This window comes from Xylocopa sonorina, chromosome 5, assembly GCF_050948175.1.
Source record: "Xylocopa sonorina isolate GNS202 chromosome 5, iyXylSono1_principal, whole genome shotgun sequence".
Lineage (NCBI taxonomy): Eukaryota > Metazoa > Arthropoda > Insecta > Hymenoptera > Apidae > Xylocopa > Xylocopa sonorina.
Genome location: NC_135197.1, coordinates 12,763,174 through 12,781,278, shown reverse-complemented (window position 1 = coordinate 12,781,278; position 18,105 = coordinate 12,763,174). Strand labels below are relative to the sequence as shown.

The 18,105-nt window shown below is 47.7% G+C and overlaps 1 protein-coding gene across 17 annotated transcripts in view; it reads left to right on the top strand.

Annotated features, from left to right (window-relative positions):
- Positions 1–15,048, top strand: part of LOC143423987 (uncharacterized) — a 43,081-nt gene extending 28,033 nt beyond the window's left edge. For 10 of the 17 annotated variants that reach the window (XM_076895731.1, XM_076895728.1, XM_076895726.1 and 7 more), the window contains 14 exons: positions 3,486–3,622; positions 3,865–4,144; positions 4,234–4,354; positions 4,605–4,734; positions 5,349–5,446; positions 6,120–6,264; positions 6,348–6,423; positions 6,495–6,724; positions 6,883–6,961; positions 8,677–8,844; positions 10,152–10,523; positions 12,424–12,687; positions 12,755–13,017; positions 13,089–15,048. In XM_076895731.1, coding sequence (XP_076751846.1) covers positions 3,486–3,622; positions 3,865–4,144; positions 4,234–4,354; positions 4,605–4,734; positions 5,349–5,446; positions 6,120–6,264; positions 6,348–6,423; positions 6,495–6,724; positions 6,883–6,961; positions 8,677–8,844; positions 10,152–10,523; positions 12,424–12,687; positions 12,755–13,017; positions 13,089–13,505 — 2,780 coding nt within the window. In that variant the 3' untranslated portion in view covers positions 13,506–15,048. Of the gene's footprint in view, positions 1–3,485; positions 3,623–3,864; positions 4,145–4,233; positions 4,355–4,604; positions 4,735–5,348; positions 5,456–6,119; positions 6,265–6,347; positions 6,424–6,494; positions 6,725–6,882; positions 6,962–8,676; positions 8,845–10,151; positions 10,524–12,423; positions 12,688–12,754; positions 13,018–13,088 lie in introns of all 17 variants that reach the window. The other 7 variants (XM_076895739.1, XM_076895732.1, XM_076895727.1 and 4 more) reach the window with 7 other exon arrangements.
- Positions 15,049–18,105: the final 3,057 nt, after the last annotated feature.

Below are 18,105 nucleotides of genomic sequence, written 5' to 3'. Positions count from 1 at the left end.
CTGTAAAAGTCTGAATACAACGTTTCATTTTAATTGCAATCATTGGAGTACGAATCGAGCGTTGAAAGTAGAAATTTGGGAATATCCTTTACCACCCGAATACTCGGCTTTAATGTAATTAATTTGTTCTCAGTTCGCGTTGGGAGTCGTCCAGATGCGAGAAAAAAAAAAGAGGAAACGTGAAAAGGGAAACCTCTCGTTCTCCCCTCGACGTACCTCGCCTCCTTTTCCGCTGTCGACCGCGTACTTTTACTTTCTACTATCGTTTCTCTCGTTGCGGTCGTATTTAATGAGAGCGCGGATTAATGCATTGGAATAATAACGAAAATGTCAGGCTGCGAAGATAATTGATTCATAACCAGCGAGTCGAGTGACGCTTGAAACTGTACAAGGTGTCCCAGAGGTTTCCGTGGAAAGTTTGCCCGTTAAAAAATTTTAGTAAAATATCAAATGTCAGCGCGAGTTCCTGAATGAGACAGTTTTCATTTTTGTTCCAACTGTTGAACAAATTGTTCGCGAATTTTTTCCGCGATATTTCAACATTATTCCCAACGGTAGAACCGTGTGGATCAACGAAGTTTGCACGGGATGGTTTTCAGGACACTCTGTATGGAGGAAATAAACGTGTACGCGAGAGAAAGAGACGACGAGGACTTATCAGTTACGCGTGCGGCTATTGATACGCACGGAAATCCACTTGGCAGTTTTCTGGAACGAACTGCGAGACGGATAAACGAGAAAAACCGGTTGACAATTATGTTATACGTCCGCGTCGCGGCCTCGATGGAATTCTAATTAAAAGAAAGCGATGGACGGGGCGGTAAATGGAAAATTTTCGACCGAGACACTTTCCACAGCCACTTCGTTCCACTTTAATAAGCCGAATGGCTGAAACGTCAAACCGTTACGCGTATCAACGAGTCTGACGAGTGTCTACTTGTCTCTCCACTCTTCTCCCGTATCTTCGTAATTTTTTCCTATCTTGTGTCTCGTTACTTCTCGTTTTTTTTTCATATTTCCTCGAAAGCGAGCGTTCCTCTTGTTTCACAGAGTTTTAATTAATTTTTGCGCGCACCTTCGTTCGTCGATTAACCAGCGATTTGCACGTTGCACGATTTCTTTCGAGCGACTATAATAATTTCCCTCTAATCAATTTATTTTCTATCGATACTGTTCAATCGAGCCTGCGATCCGTATCGAATGTCTAGAACACTGTCGCTAGATCTGGTTGGATACGAGTGAAAAGAAGAGAAACGAAGCGTCTCTCTGTGTATCTGTCGAACGAAACGAAGTGCATGCTTTCTCTGATGAGAGTCGTACGTGCGATCTTCAGAGGCGGTCGTCTCTATTCGCCTCGGAAGAGGCGATGGAACTGTTTCCATTATACCAGACCCTGATGCACGATCTAATAATTCGGCGGCGTAAAACGAAGCATTCCATCACGGCCGGTTGAGCATAGAGGATCCTCGATCTCCATTCAGCTACGCAACTGGAGCACAAAGTCAAAGGCACCCATCCGTCGTGATTACCTTTGATCGAAATGCACCGCGAGTATCCTCGTTGTCCCTCGCGATTTCTTAAACGGGGACCACCTACGAAGGAAACTCGATTCCCTCGACATAACAAAGTAGAAAATTCACATAGGCTGAACCATTTCGAAGAACGATAACGAGTACCGGAACTCGATTCGTTCTCCAAAATGGCGCGCTTAACCCTTCGACGCGCAGCAGGTTCTGTCACTATCAGAACCGAAATTCTAAAGGTCCCATGCATCAAAGTGTAGTTGAAGTAAATCTGGCTCTAGCCTAGAATCACCAACCAACATCACGGTGCACGACGTTCTCACGTTAATATTTCAAAGACACTTACGTAATCGAGTTAATATTCCACGCATCGCAACACACATACATATACACCCACACCCAGAGACACAAATGAACAGCCACGCGTGCATACACGTACACGCGAACCAGCCGCATTACACGGTCGCGGACGAAGAGACGCCGGTGTAGAAACGCCCGACACCGGATCGATCTTTCATGCGCGCATTGTTGTTGCCTCTGCTAACAATGAGCATCGTCCAGCGGAGAACGGTCGTTCTAAAAGTAGAACCGTCGTCGGCGGCGGATCGGTCACACGGCCAGCGGATATAACGGAATAGAGCGGATACGCGCGCGAAGAATCTGCCTGTCCCTCTTTCCTATCAATCTCTTCTTTGAGCGAGGCAACTCGAAGCTTCTGGTCAGGCGGCGGCTGAAGCCAAGCCAAGCGATCCACTCTCGAACGATCGCCATCGCGTTCGGTAACTTCTCGAAACGACAGCTTGACCTCGCGTTGCGTACAACTTTCAACCCTCTCGGCGATGCGCGACTCTCTTTGGAATCCGATTTCCGTTGACCTTAATTTACCACGCTAAGCGAACGCGTAATAACTGAACGATAGAAATGGTGTACCGTGCCGATTTTTGTCCCGGTTAGATGCTTGTAATTCATACGTCTGCGATGATTTCTCAATTGGTTCATATTTCGTTACGGTGAATAAATGAGAGGCGTTTAAAAATATCGGGTACGACGTTGAAATTGCGACGGAAGTAACGTCGAGGGCCGTGTAAACGGGGTTTCTCCGCGAGGACTCGAGACCCACCGAAACACACCCCTTGGTTTTCCCACCCATTATTTTCGCCGCTCACAAAAGCAACGTTTGCGAAACTATGAGCTACTCGAGACGCTTTCTCCGCTTTTGTCGCTTATAATCGTCTTTCAGCAATGTACTCCGCGTTCGAGCCTCGAGAGGAGAGAGTACCTCTTCCAGCTACTGCTTCGCTAGCAGGCTAGTGAAAATATAGAGTGCTAATTACCAAGCGGTGTTAGTAAGAGAGCGGACGACGCCTGCTGGATTCTACGTGTGGACGTGTTGCTTATAAGAAAAAAAAAAATAAAAAAATAAAAACAATTGACTGACATAAAAAGATAGAAAATAAAGAAAGAGACCTTTCCTTTTCTTCTTTTCTGCTTCTTTTAGAGATACGCTTTTTTCTTTGTCACGTGCGCGCGCGCGTCGAGATGTAGCCAGCTTCTCGCTTGTTCTATATGCTTTCGCCTCGAGATGTTCGCCTCGTTTGTAAGTTCGTTTCCCCGGTGACACCGTGCACACTCTCGACCGCTGCTTAATTACCTCCCCATTATCAGAAATCGATTTCCGCCTTCGTACGAAGCCTCGGAGCCACTCGAAACTTCCTCCGACCGTGCGAAATTGCTTTAAAGCAAAAAAATCCACAGAGAAAGAGAGAAGGGGGCAGAGGAGGACGAGGAACGAGCAGCCCCGAAAAAACGGACGTAAAACCGTATAAACGTTTCGCGGTAGATTGATGAGCCTTCGCCGCTGTTGTACCGGGGGGTGGAGCGGTCGAGAACGTGGAGCATGTAGTTTGTTGTCGTGGAAATCGAGAACGGAGGATCTCAAGCAGCCACGATGATTCGTTTCAGGGCCGACGTTGGAACCGCCGTTGCCAAGGCGAAAGAAATGCCCGGAGCTCGCGTACAAAACGCACGAATTCATCACGGCAGCCGACGGAGGTGGTATCGACGCCGTCGATTCGAACGTTGTAGCTGACAAAGTTCGGGTACGTGTGACAGAACAAACTCGAGAAGCATTCGAGACGCGATGGAAAGCTTTCCGTACGCGATAGGGGGCGGACGATTATCCGGGCACGAGTGGGGAACGAGTACGTACAAGTACGGATAAGTCGATAACGTGTGTTCCTCCGTATCGACTCGGAGGATGCTCCAGAACGCGTGTCCGGAATAGTCGAGAGCCAGAAGCGATAGACGACCCTGTTCGAGGGAATAAAATCTGTCGTTGCAGGAAGTTACAGCGCAATCGGGACTACCGCCGAGTCAACTGAGCAAAGCGATTTCACGGATCAGCACCGAGTATCGGCTGCAGTTCGCCTGGCCTAGAAGACCTCAACTGACGAACGGGGAGACAGTGGCGCCGGGTGTCGCAGCAGCTGGACTTCCTGCAGGTACGACTGGACCACCTAGAAAATCTCTCAGCATGGGAGCTCTTAAGCAGGGTATCGCCCCTACAGGACCAGCCCCGGTTCACAAGAAACGTCCCGGCGATGTCGATCACAAGCGCGACGGTAAATTGAGTATCCCTCGTGGACATTCTCTTATTCCCGTTGGAAGGATTTTGCTTAATCCTTTTTCTCTCGTTTTATGGAATTTATAGGGATGCAAGCATCAGAGCTGGAGCCCCTGGTTGGAGGAACTGGAACGGACACTATCGACGGAGTGGTGCCCGAAGGCGACGAGCGCGAGGAAGACATGTCGGACTTGAAAATAACTTTCAGGTCAGAGATTCAAGACGACATATAATTCGAGCTATTCTATCGTATGCAGTACCGTGGGAGATACCGTGTAGACGATTCCGTGGGGAATTCGAAAAGGGAAGAAACGAGAAAGCACCTACGACGTACCTACTAAATATCGATTGCGAACTGTTTCGCGCGTGTATACCACACTGATCGCGAAACGCGTCAATGTCAATCGAAAAGGAACGGTATACATTCGCACCCTACAACCACGATTGATTCTTTCCAGGGGTCAAAAAGCGAAAAAGTCAGGTAGGACCGTAAGGATATCGGATGATAAAGGACCGGGCAAACCGCTACGGAACCCGTTTCTTACCTCTGAAGTCATCGAGCTTAGACGACTCGCTGACGAGTACAAGGTAATTCCGGGAGCAAAGATGTGATTACTCCACCCTTTATTTCGTTATTGTTGGTTCTTCGAGTTTCTAGCGTGGCAACGGTGCTCCCTTTTCTCTCTTTGTCGATGTCTTTCGTTTCTCGAGTGTTTTACCCACAGACTACCATCATCCATAGAGTACCCTTACTGTACATACGTGTCTTTTATAAATACTCTAACTGTTACGAACGCGAAGGTGAATACTTTCGATGTACAAGTTCATTCCAGTTTGCATGCGTTCGTTTTATCATTTCCCAGAATGATTTGCAACTCATTGCCCATGAACATATAGAAAACACCATAGCTTGGTCGAGGCGATCGTTAGTCATTATCATAATCGACCACGAGGAATCTCCACGAACAACACCCTCCCACAACTCGATCATTCATCGTACACGTGCATGCATTCGTCCCACAGACGTAAAGATCGATCGAAATCAATCGAGATCGTTTGCATACCGAAACGTGATGTGATCTCTGTCTTCTAAAGCATGTTCTGTCTGTGTTAGTAACGCCACGAGCGCGTTCTAGCTTAGTACCTAGGAGTAAACAAGAAAACGAAAAGGCAACAGAATGATTCGTTCTGATTTACATTAGCATCGCGACTGGGGTTGCGGTCTGGCAGCCGAGGACGAGGCTTCGCTGTGGAAACGAGTCTCCAGTAACCACGCTCTCAACGCGCTGTCCCTTGCCAGGCCAGTACACTACTCCACTCTCAAAAACATCGATCTTTCTGTATCACTTGACGATCCAAGTCGACTGTAAGCGGTGTTCGTTTCGTGACGCGACGAGTAGAGAGAGAGAGTTTAGAGAAAAATCGATGATAAATGGGAGATTGCCGAGATATAGAAGATCAGACGAGGACTGACAAATTCTCTATCGCGGTTATTTAAAATTTTCCTGATTGTTTAAAGATCAAGGATTGTTTTTTTTATTTCTAATACTTTTCATTCTTACAAACAATCGGTGATACGCTATAAGAGTCGACGGAAGTAGCATAGGTGTACCGTATAGCGAGCGCCATGGACGTCGGACTAGACGCGGTTACATTCTACTAACGTCTGAGCGACTTATTAGGGAAACGACGTCGGATTCTACCGTTTATCGTTAGCGTTCGCCTACTGATTATCGCCAGAGACAGACACTTCCATTCATGCACACACTCTACTCGAACTTGAGAGACAGAAAGTGACAAAGATTCAAACGTAGTTGTACAGGGACGAGCCGTTGAAATCTTCACACGGGTTTTGTCGTAGCTGCCTTTTATTTCTTCCACGCGATTGTGCCTCGCGTAAAACTGCCAGTTCGAGGGAGAGAAAAATGAAAAAAAAAAGAGAAAAAGTCGGTGACGAGTGATTGCGTATTTAGGTCAGTGACGAAGGAAGAAAAAGAGAAGGAGAACACGAGGAAGGTCGCCCCGGTTACCACCACGATAACGATGCCTGCAGCTGGCCGACCGTCGTCGGTTCAGGCTAGACCCATTTATGGAATTCTGCAGGACGACGCTAAAGCGGTACGTGTATCACTCTGAATTAACAAGTCAATTGGTCCTCGAAATGATTTAATTACGTTAATACTTGTGTATTGTTTGACAAGGACACCGAAAGAGCCATAGCTCGCGCAAGAAAGGATTTCTTGATCCGCCACCATCTAGACCGTACTACCGGCGTGGGTAAGTGCATCGAGACGATCCTCGAGGATCGAAACGTATCGCTAACGGGAGGGAATTGTTTCTCGCGATAGGCGACGGTGCACTGCTTCCCTCTCCGACGAGAGAGAAGTTGGAGCCCGTGATACCGCGTCGTCGGGAGGACACGAAGGAACACCGCGAGGAGATTCAGCCTAAGACCAAATCCAGCCCTAAGAACAGCCCGAGAACCGGTCGTTCTCAGAGCCTTGGACCGACCGTAACTGAACGTCGATCACCGAAACGTCAACCACCGCGTGCACCGTCCGTCACCAAAGATGCAAAGGTATTTTCCAGACGAAACTTTCGATTATACTTAACCACTCTTCTTTTCTCGCTGACATTTGGTTAGCCTTTAAAAATGAGTGACGCGCAAGCTCGAGATAATTCAAAGGTCCGTGTATCCGATCGAACGTTCATCGATCCGGTTCTCTGTTTGTTTAGGAGAAAGAAAAAGAGCCGAAGGACAAGGAGAAAGAGCAAAGGGAGAAGGGCGGTGAGCCTGAAAGGCATCCACGACCGAGTAAGTAGCACGAACGAGTACCGATACATCCCTCGTCATCTTTTTGTATCGAGACAGAGTCGATCGATTTAGTATCCAAGCGATCGTACCCCAAATCGATTGACGATTCCGTTTTGTATTTTCGTGCATATATCATTGAATTTGGTTGGATAGAAATCTTTGAATATTATATATATATATTGCGAGTTTGATCTGCTGTTTGCTCTTGTGGGTCCCAAAAGCCAAACCGTTCGTCATACCTGATCGTATCTACCCTGTTCGAATCGTGTTGCAACCAGACATCCACCGCTTCTAAGAGTATTACTGCATTTCTGTCTTTTATACGAAACTATCAGCGTTCGAAATTGGTTACAGATCGATCCTGCGACGTCTGTTTCGATCCTTATTAGGTAGATTCTTTGAGCGGTGTGTGTCGGACACGTTAATTGCCAAGTGGTCGTTAATGTTTAGGCAGATGCATGATACTCCTGTTTAATCGTTTCTATTTCTCTGTCTCTGCCTTTGAGTCCACATCTCTAGTAACCAGTAGCCCTTATTGATTGTCAGCGCAGAAAGTTTTGCGACACGTTGTCTTCCCCCTTCTTTCCTGAACAGACTCCGTATACCGCGATGTAGTCTAACGGACGCGTCCAACGTTCCTATTCGGTTGAACGTTCGTTGTTCGGAACCGACTGCAAATGTCGAATTGAAATCCTTGACGAAGGTGTACGCGTGTCTATCTGTTCGTGTGTATCTGTGTGTGTGTGTGTGTGTGTGTGTGTGTATGCGTGCGTGTTTTAATGAACGCCAACCATTAGCGACGAAAATACCCAGGTCCTTTATAAGAACGACACATCGACATGCTCGGATCCAAGTATCATCACCAAAACTAATCTTTGTCATGTTCAATAATGTTGTTTCGTATATTTGCACTTAGCACCAATGACTTTTCATCCTACGTGACGACTCTCGTTCACTCGTAACCGTCATCAGTCACATCTCTTCGATCTACCATCGTCCCTCATCATCATCACGATCGCATAGTCAGCGAAATAGTCATCGTCATTTCGACTCATCCATCCATTCATCTAGCGCCGAGGCGGTGAGCAACAAGCATTCGTATATCAGCCGTAGTCGCATCAATCCTCAACTTCACCTCATCTCTGTTCATCGAGACCACGTTCATCGCGACAGAAAAAAATGATGTACATGTACAATCGACCTACGATTCGATCTATCACAATGTTCTCCGGTTGAAATCACTGAATGCATCGAGGTAGATTATTCCTTGACAATACAAACATCCCGTTTGCATCCATCCGACCATTCTCATTCGCCACCTTCCACACCCGAATCGAGGATTTCAGGCTTCCACGGCCTGGATCCGCGTTTATTGTTGCTCCTTGAAGTTTCTCGGCGCAAGTCACGCTCGTTGGATAGAAATTACGTTTCGCCAGCACTGCCACACTAGTATATCTTCGAAATTCGACGAATGTCGACGAAAGGTCAGGATAAAATTGGAATCTTCTCCGACGTGACTCAGCCGAAAGTTTCAAGCGTTAACAAGTTCCCGTCTCTACTCTTTTTCTATATCTCTTTCTGTCTCTCTCTCTCTGTTTGTCAATCTCTATTCAGTCCATTTATCAAGCTAAATATTGCTCGCGCGAGATCGATCGCGATTAGATCGACGATCGTCCGTGACCGAGCATCGTGATCGGATTGATCAGGAGTGGTAGCGGGTGTTTCAGTCACGGGCCCTGGTCACGTACGTTGGAGCATACGGGAACCGTCGACGGTTTCCTCGACGGGTTGTTCGTCGACCAGCGTGCCGCCATTACCGCCACCACCCTCGGGCCCAGGGCCTACTCCGTTCTACAGGAGGTCCCCGCAGGTCCATCGGAAATGTACGTTCTCTGTACCACGTACAGCTGCTGCCCGCTAGCCCAATTTTCACGTATTTCAGATATCTCTAAAACCTTTCATCCTGCACCAGTTACCATGGTCACCGTTACACCCCTTTCGTAACCCCCGTAACCCCCGTTCTTTCTGCTTTATATTCTCGAACCCTTGAACAGTTTTGACGGTCGCGGTACGTCGAGTTTAGAAACGATTATTGGAACGCTTGATCGCTCCTGCGAGTCTGTCCGAATCCTTTAATCCGTTAAACTGTTAAAGGGTTGAATCGCGTGATCGGATCCTTGGTTCGCTCGATAAGAAGAATGTCGTCGACAGATCGTTAGGTTTAGATTAGATCGCTTAGATTAAAATTGGATTTCGATGAATAATCGCTTGGTAATTGGGAAGTTCAGAGTGGTGGTTCGATTCTCGGGTGAAAATTGGTCCTAGTTAAACGATTTTTCTCGATTCGCGGACGACAGAGCAATATCTACCTTTTTCTCACCCCCTAGCAACTGTTCGAGATTCATCTACGCTAGAGTATCCTTCAAGATTGCACGCGATCGTTCGTCTGGTTAATTCCACAGCCGGTTCGAAACAATTTTCGGGACAATGACGTCGAGACAGTGTATGCACGTTATGTATACCGCAATGAAATTCCGCGGTCGACTCTCTCGTCTATTGTGACGCGACACGATTGTGTGTGCATCGCGAGTACTGGAAACGCGATTAGCAAGGAAACCTCGATATTCGAGTGTGGACGTACAATACCGACGTATAATATCGATAACAACGGGAGACCCTCCAGCCCTTAATAACCTCTCCAAATAAGAACGAACCTCAATGAAGCGACGCGGACGTGCTTAAAATGTGTGATAATTACAACGGAACTCTTTAGAAACACGGCGAGCTCGTTTAATGAACAAACTTTACGCAACATGCCGTTACATTGATTCTATCGAATTTTAGAAATTCGTAGCGAACTTTCTCTGAAAATATTCTGTTCGTATCGGAGCAGCTACGAAAAGCATTCGTACTCGATTATACTTTCCAACGAAGCACTTCTCGATCGCTCAGCAGTTTATTTTCGCAATAAAACTTCGACAAGCCCTCGTAGTCGCAGGAAAGTAACGTCGAGCGCCGAATACGTGCCGATCGGAAACGATCGCGAGTACTTTTCGCAGCTTATTATTCGTAATCGATCAGATTTTAAGTACGGATGCGCGTCGACGAGCGTATTCTTGCGTGTGTAAGTTCCCTTAAAAAGTACGGTGGGCTTTATTCATCATTGTACTTTCTGTACGGTATGTTTTAGCCTTCCTCGCAACCACCGCTCCCCCCCATCGCCCCCTTCATCACACCAAACCCTTAACCACTACCACAACTACCACCACCACGACTATTACCACGACCACAACAACCACCACTACAAATACAACAAGTACAAGCGTAAAGCCCCCGGTAAAGCATTCGGTTCATACGAGTGTTCATCACCCATCTACGTCGAGCGCTGCCGCTGCGGCCAGGCCGGACCGTGTTAAAGATATAAGCCGGTCCCAACAAGGCCCGAACGAGGCTCAGGCAAAAACGGGCCGCGACCAGACAGCTGCGGCTGCGGCCGATCCATCCAAATCATCCTCCGATAGTCGATACGCGTCAAACCAAGCCGCTACCGCCGTACAACCTAGTAAGTAGCATGCTCTCTGCCAGAGAAAAAAAAGGCCTGCGTTCTTCTCTGCGTTGCCTTCGTATCTACGTTGCCACGAACACCAACTAAAAACAACGCTTTCCGTGTGTTCGTTGTTCATGGTTGTTATTGTTGTTACTGTTTATTGTTTACTGTTATTGTTATTGTTACATAACATCTTTCCTCACTCTCTATTCTACATCTTTTCTCTCCTTCTCTGACACTCTCTCAGTGTGTTCGTGCTCGCGATTACTTCTCTCCCCGGTTTCCCGATCTCGTTCTGTCTCGAACTCCGACACGGATTTCTGTATTATCGTTTGCTTTCTTCTATCCGTTTCTCTTGTTCTCTTCGTCCCTACGTTGTCCCCTCTATCTCTCCGTGGTCTCACGAAGCTCTTTCGGAGCGGCGCTCGAGGATCGCGTCCTCGGCGAGACGATCCGCGGGACTCCGTGGACGTTCTCGTACGGTTGTTCTTTTTTTTCTTTTTTTCGCGCGCGAAATGGAGCGCCGGTTCTCCACGCCGTTCCTCCTTTCTCGTCACGCTTTCGCATCGTATAGATTGCACACGTACGAACGGCTCCGTCGTGTTCTCGCCTGATTCACGAGAATGTCCATCAACGGTCGTGTTCGCGTTGAAGAACCGTCTCTCTCGGATAGCATCCATTCCGCTGCATCTTTCTGTGCCACTGCGCGCCGTGTCTCGCCGGCGAATCGAGGGGATTCGAGGCGGCTTTTGCATCCACGCGTGTCCTCGCCACGAGTGTCAGCTAATTCGTGCCAATCCGCGTGTAGCCAAGGCTGATGATTGCGCGCTAGATCGGCTTCCGACACGACACATCCACACGTGTAACCAGAATTCACACGACACCCTACAGCAGCAGCTGACGCTGAGAGAGAGGAGGTCGAGAGGCACCCGGGTCAGGTGACAGTGGAACGTAAGTGCGTTTTCTTCAGTGACGACTATATCCATCCAGGGGGAACATTCACCCAGAGAAACGAGATATTTACTTGGCTTCTGACATGCATACCAAGCAACGCGCGAATTCCTCTTTCTTTCTGGCTTTCTTTGATCGCGCCTGGCTAACCAGGATCCTCGTCGCTTTTCGTCGACGATCACAGGCCTACGTGGGGAAGCAGAGAAAAGAGCGGTGCGATTATCCGCGATGTTTCACCGGCCGGTCGACGTGCAATCGAGTAAACGTTTCTGCGGTAGAGAGAGAACAATAGCCTGTATGTTAGAGCCCTTTGTCAACCTGTTGCGTGGCCGTTCAACACAGCCGCACATTTATACACATTCTAGACCGTCACACACCAGATCTAGACTACTACTTTCACTTATATCTCTCTATCTCTCTTACTCTCTCTCTCTCTCTCTATCTCTCTTTCTCTATCTCTCTCTCTTTTTCTGTCTATCTGTCTGTCTATCTGTGTAACTGTATATATACGTGTGTCTCTTCCTGCATTCTGAGTACGCTAGTGTACTTTTTTTTTCTGGGATGCTCTGTGCCCTATCTGTAGATCTCTCGTGTAACCGCGATCCAACCGATTTCCAATATCTGCGCTCGATGACTCGACCGACGCCTCTTCTCTCACTTTCCTTTCCACCTTTGATACCGACGCGAGTGCCTTTAACGGTGGACGGAATAAAAATCCCTGTAGCAGAGCCGCTACGCGGTGTCCAATGATCGATCAACGTTGTAACAGAGTACACCATCGAGCAGAACATTACTTAGTACTGTACTTGTCGATCCTACGCTTGCCTCCCAAGGGATATACCATGAAAGACGGCATTCTCCGCGGCAACTCGATGCATCGAGTGCAATCCCGCCCGAGCACGGGCAATGAAACGGAGCGGCGCATACGTCATCGTTAAAAAAAAGTATCGACGAAACGTTCCAGTGACAGCAGAGCCGCAAATAAACGGGGACGTGACCGGAGGAGACTCGAGCGTCGCGTCAACGCCACCGTCGCAGACGCAACCCCCGGTTCCAGCAACCGCCGCCAGCCCGTGGATAGACGACGAGCCGGTGGTGAAAAGCCCGCCGGAACCGACAAGAGTAAAGTCGCCGGAGCAAATGATCATGCGCTCGCCAGAACCGGTCAACTGGACGGTGCCGTTGGACACCGGGAAAACGTTCACTGTCACTCAAAACGTCAGAGAAGGTAGTACTCTACGAGCACACACTCTCGATGCTTCACGCGGTTCTATGATTTCTCACGAATCTTGCAGAACCCCTGACGCGTCCGCATAGCGAGGCGAAGAGCTGGGCACCATCGTCGGTACCGTCAGCTCCGCAATCGGCACCACCGGAATTGGCGGCCCAGCATAAATCGCAACATTCCCAGCATTCTGGTTACAAATCGCCGGAGAGTGAAAGCGTTTCTATAGGTAGTTTTAGCGGCTTGAACGGACACAAGGATATGGACTCTGAGAGGGACAGCCCGTTGCCCGCGAACGTTCAGGAAGGCAGCACCCCACCGCAGCCTGATAAGGTAAAAGTAAGCGTAACTAATATATGTATATCGGGAATCATTGTATACGAGAGTGTTCGGTTGATCAGCAGGAATCCGGTGGTGCGGAGGAGGAATCGAAAGAGCAACCAAAGCCAGCGGAGCCATCGATAAAGCCCGTGGCGGGGACGAATCTGAGATGCCTAGACGACCCAGGTTTCGAGTACGACAGGAAGAAAGAAGGTACCCAGCCGACAACGACGGCGACGATGACCACTCCGTCATCGTCGACAACTCCACAATCGGGTTATCGTATTTTAGAAGCTGAATCACCGCAAGGCGGTACCACCGGCGGCGGCGGCGGTGGCACGGGTGGATCGGGAGGCGGCAGCGGGGGTGGTTACCACGTACTGGAGGCACCGACAGTGGTCCCGGGCACGGCGCAACGTTCCGCGACGAGCGAAATGCTGGAGAAGGCGCGAAATCGCTTCGATAAATTCTGGGGGAAGGGCAGCGGCTCGGAAAATTAGAGCGTTTCAGGGGAGGGGGGAAAAAAAAGAAAAAAATAGTAGCGACACCCTCTAATCGAGAGGAGCAAGCAGAGACGAGGGGGAAGGGTAGAAGAGGAGAGCGGAGGATGATACAATTCGACGAGGTTCCTGTGGAAGCTCCTTTCGTGGTTCGTCTGCTCGTCCCTGGTGTTTTTCATCAGGAACGAGCTCTTAGCAGGTTCCTTTCCGTCTTACTCATCGCGTGTTATGCGTTCTTCGTTCGTAAAGGAAACGTATCGAGATACCTAGACGCTTTCTTACGTTCGACAAACCCCCCCGCAGAGTGTTACAACAGGAAGAGGAATCGGGATTTCTCGTGCAGATGTTATATCGATCTCGACGAGTCGCTTTTAAATCGCAGAGGGAAGAGGACGGAAGCTTTTAGTACGCTTTGACGAACCTGACTTACAGAGGTTAGAGAGATTACGAAGGGAAGACGAAGAATTGGCCGACACTTGATCCGTAAGACGATCGAGAAGAACGAAGACGGTGCGTGCGGGCAACGCGTCGGTCTCGTTGAAACTCGAGGAATTACTCGGAGGACGCATTCGACGGACACACACGGACACATTTACTCGATACACGCTGAGACGAAGGTTCTTAGTTTGCAAAGGGGTAAGATCTCTCGACGCGAAGTGGTCGTTGAGCCGAGACAAGGATCAATCGGACGACGGATCGAAGCATCAAAATGCCCATCACCACATATACAGACACGTACCTACAGATACACGATGCCACGCGACACATAGAAAGACACGCACCTAGACGAACTCACGCGAGTCAGTAAGTTTCTAGGATATTTCAATGATCTCGAGGGATCCGCCGTAGTTAAGCCCGAATTCTTTTTTCATCGATAAAAGAACAAGAAAAAGAACAAAAAAAAAGAGGAAGAAGAGAATAAAACGATATCGTGACGAATCGAATAGCGAGGAAACGAGATACGGCTTGTCGCTATAAATAAGGTGGAGAGGATAGAATAGCCTTCAGCCGCTTCGTGCGTTTTATATAAGTCTATATACGGAAAACAATTTATGTACGTATACACGAATATGAATGTATACAATTAATGGGTGTTGCACTCGCGAGACACGTGACTCGTGGTACCGGACAGAATTCCTCAGATCTCTCCAGTCGATCCTTTCGTCCCGTTGGACAGGAACATCGAACGGCGATTTCGAGGGGGAGAACAGATCGTTCGCATAGATCTGCGTAATTGTCGATGGTACCGCGGCAAGGTTGATTTATTTTAAACGCAGAGTAACCATCTCTACGCGTTCGCCGACCCGAAAATAGAAATTAATTCCGTTTCCGCGTAAACCCTCGACCGTTCTGAAAGGAACTTACGTTAATAGCTATTGCACAACGCTGAGGATCCTCGTTCTCTCGACAAGCTGATACCAGATTTTTGAAATTGCTTTTTAAATCCGCGTCGCTCGACGCAAAAGAACAAGCCACTCTCCTACCACGAATACTGTCGGTCTTTTCATGGATTATTCACGATGGAACGTTTCTTTGAGAACGGTTGAGATACGTAGTATCCAACGAGGGATTTCCGGAAATCCCGGTGAACGGGAACTAACCACCAACAGGCGGAACGAATTACTGTAGTGAGGCGTAGTGTTTTTTTCACACGCGACACGACCACTCGAGGTCCACGATTCAGGCCGCTAACGTATCGAGGATAGCCGAGAGCGAACGTAACGTGAACGGATGTCTGCAATTCCTTCGAGTTTCGCGCGAGAATCACGCTTTCACGCGTCGCTTGGACATACGAACTTGAAACCTGGTGCTAATTAGAGATGCATCGAAGACACGGAGATGCAAGAGATCGGGGTTGCAAAAGGGAGTCGTTGGATCGGCGAGAAACGAAATGGTGGAAGGGACGGACGCCTGCCTTCCTGTTGGATGTTGCATTCCGTCTGATTTGTTATATACGAAAATTTCATTCGTACGCGTTCCTCTTTCAAGCGAACGGAGAGTGATGGAGGATGAAAAAAAGAGAAGAAATGACGAACAACGAGGGGTTGGACACGCTCGAGGGTGGATAACGAGGGTCGACTTGTCAATAACGAGCAGAAAGGGCGTGAATTATACGATTGTCGATTTCCATTTCTCGACGGGAAGAAGAATCATGGAGGTGGGGTTTAATGGTTTCCCTTCCTCTCGTTCAAGAATAAAGACTGCGAAAGCTAAGAAATGATGCATGGCGAGAAAGTAACGATGGGGCAGTTGGAGAACGAGGTTATAGGAGGCCCTCGTTCTCACCTCGAGGACGATGGAAGGAAAGGAGAGCGAAACATAACAGAGACAACCGAACAAAAGAAAGGGGAAAAAACATAAAGAATCTAAGCGACGGAGCTTTTTCTCTCTTTCACGCGCATTTGGTATACCGGTACACCACACTCCATCCAGATCCACGTCCAAGAGTCAACCAACCGTAGTGAAGCAGTATAATGATAATGATTAATATGATAAACGATACTCTAATAATAAAGAAAAACCGTTAAGGGCAAAAAAAAAACAAAAAAAAAAGTATGGTAAAAAAGAAAAACATTACGAAATGCGAACGACTGACGAGGGACTCGATGAACCTGTAGAGAATCAGAATATCGACGAGAGATTGAAACGATCTTTTCGGATACGACCGACTGAACGATAGCCAGTCGATGACGATTACTCTGTGTTCCTCTTTCGTCGAGAGTTGCTCGTGAAATGAACCGAACAACGGAAAAAGAATAATCAAAATAATCCTGACTGCATCGAGAGTCGACGTAAACTATTCGAAAGTCTTTCATCAGCTGGATCGTTCGTTTATCTTTGCCCGGAAATTTTTAACGACGCGGCCTATCCTATCCTTTTATTTTCACGGACTATCAGACAATCGTGATCAATCTCGATGACACAAAGGACAAAATATAGGAAGAATCGTCGTCGATCGTGCTATCGTCGAGCGGGCAGTGTGAAACTGTTCGCACGATTAGACAGGACCGGCTGCATCCCGAGCTTTCTTCTTTCTTTTCTACGAGAGTCACAATCCCCTTTTTCCTCCTTCCCTCGAGCCTCCCATTCCTTTCCTACGATTGCGTTTAGAAACGAGACACGTTACCTCTGCTTACACCGATCTGTTTCACTCGCGACAGAGGCTAACACGATTGGACGGAGTGCGCGCAAACCGACGCGGATGGTTAAACGAACCCCATACCTTTCGCCTTCGAGAATTATTTAAATGACTTTAGCGTTGTTCAAATTCGTCGAAAGTTTCAGGTCTGTCTCAGTTTCGACGGTGAATTTTGCGATCCTTATTGCGCGTTCGTGTAAGGAATCGTCGTCGTCTTTATTATACGTACATATTGTAATACACGATCAATTGTTCCATTCCACGCGCAATAGCCTTGCGACTGGGGGGGTTACCATTTCATTAGATCGAACAGGGGAAACTGACCAAACACTGTCAGCGGCAGCTCGTTCAATATTTCCCAAGAAACGAACTCGGAACAGTGGCAGTTACGCAAATAATATACTATTTATTATTACGCTGTTACTAGGATGATTATTATCTAATTACGTCAGTGTGATGATTGTGATAATGTACGTTTTATTGTTGCCACTATTAGAGGAAGTGCACTAGAAGATCTTTGCGGGCGCCACTGATTCGACGGATTTCGCGTTATTCCTTTCCTTTTCTCGTTAATTAAATTAAAAAAAAAAGGAAAGCAGAGAAGAAGGGAACGTAAAAAGGAGAAAGCTTGAACAGTTTGGTGTAAGCATATGAAAACGGGAGCGAAAACGTTGATCAACTGGCTTTAAATACACGTCGGAGAAGCACCTCGCAGAAGCTTACACTGCCCATCCGAATTTAGAAGCTGATTTGTCCTGTGATTTCCAGAACGTAACACACCATCACCGTAGGACTATATTACTTACACGACTACTTAAACCTCGACTCGAAGCAAGAATCGCGAAACACGCACGCAGACGCGGCGGAGGAAACGAACCATTTTTCATTGACCGACAAGGGGGAATCGCCGTTACTTTGTCGCCGCGGATTCAAAGACTGTTCCTGTTTTCGTACGTGGCGCGAACCTGGTGAATACCGTAGAGGGATTAACGAAAACCTTCGCGGAGGAGATCTTTGCAATTTATTTTTTGATCTCGTATCGAGCGACGATCGATAGGCATGGAATATAACCGTGAAATTCGTTGACCGTTCGTAGGATTTCTCGCGAAATTAAACATGCTAATTTTCCGCTAGGTGAAGCTCAATACAGGAAACGTTCTTTCTAGTTACAAGTGTCTATATGTATAAAGAGATATGTACAGAGGAGAAAGGCTTGGAAGCTCGAAGATCGAAAGTTCGCGATAATCCGTTTCGTCTGGCCGATCTACGTTTCCTTTCTTCTACTTGTTGAACGAACCGAATCCCCTTTCTCGACCGCTCCAAGCCTTTTTCTCGCATAGACAAATCTTGGATTCTATTCACTGTTGAGAGGAACATGTTGCTAATAACCATCGACGAACGGGCCTTAAGAGAGAACGGGCTGATCCGTGAACGTGCTGGCCACGTTCTGAACGCACGCGT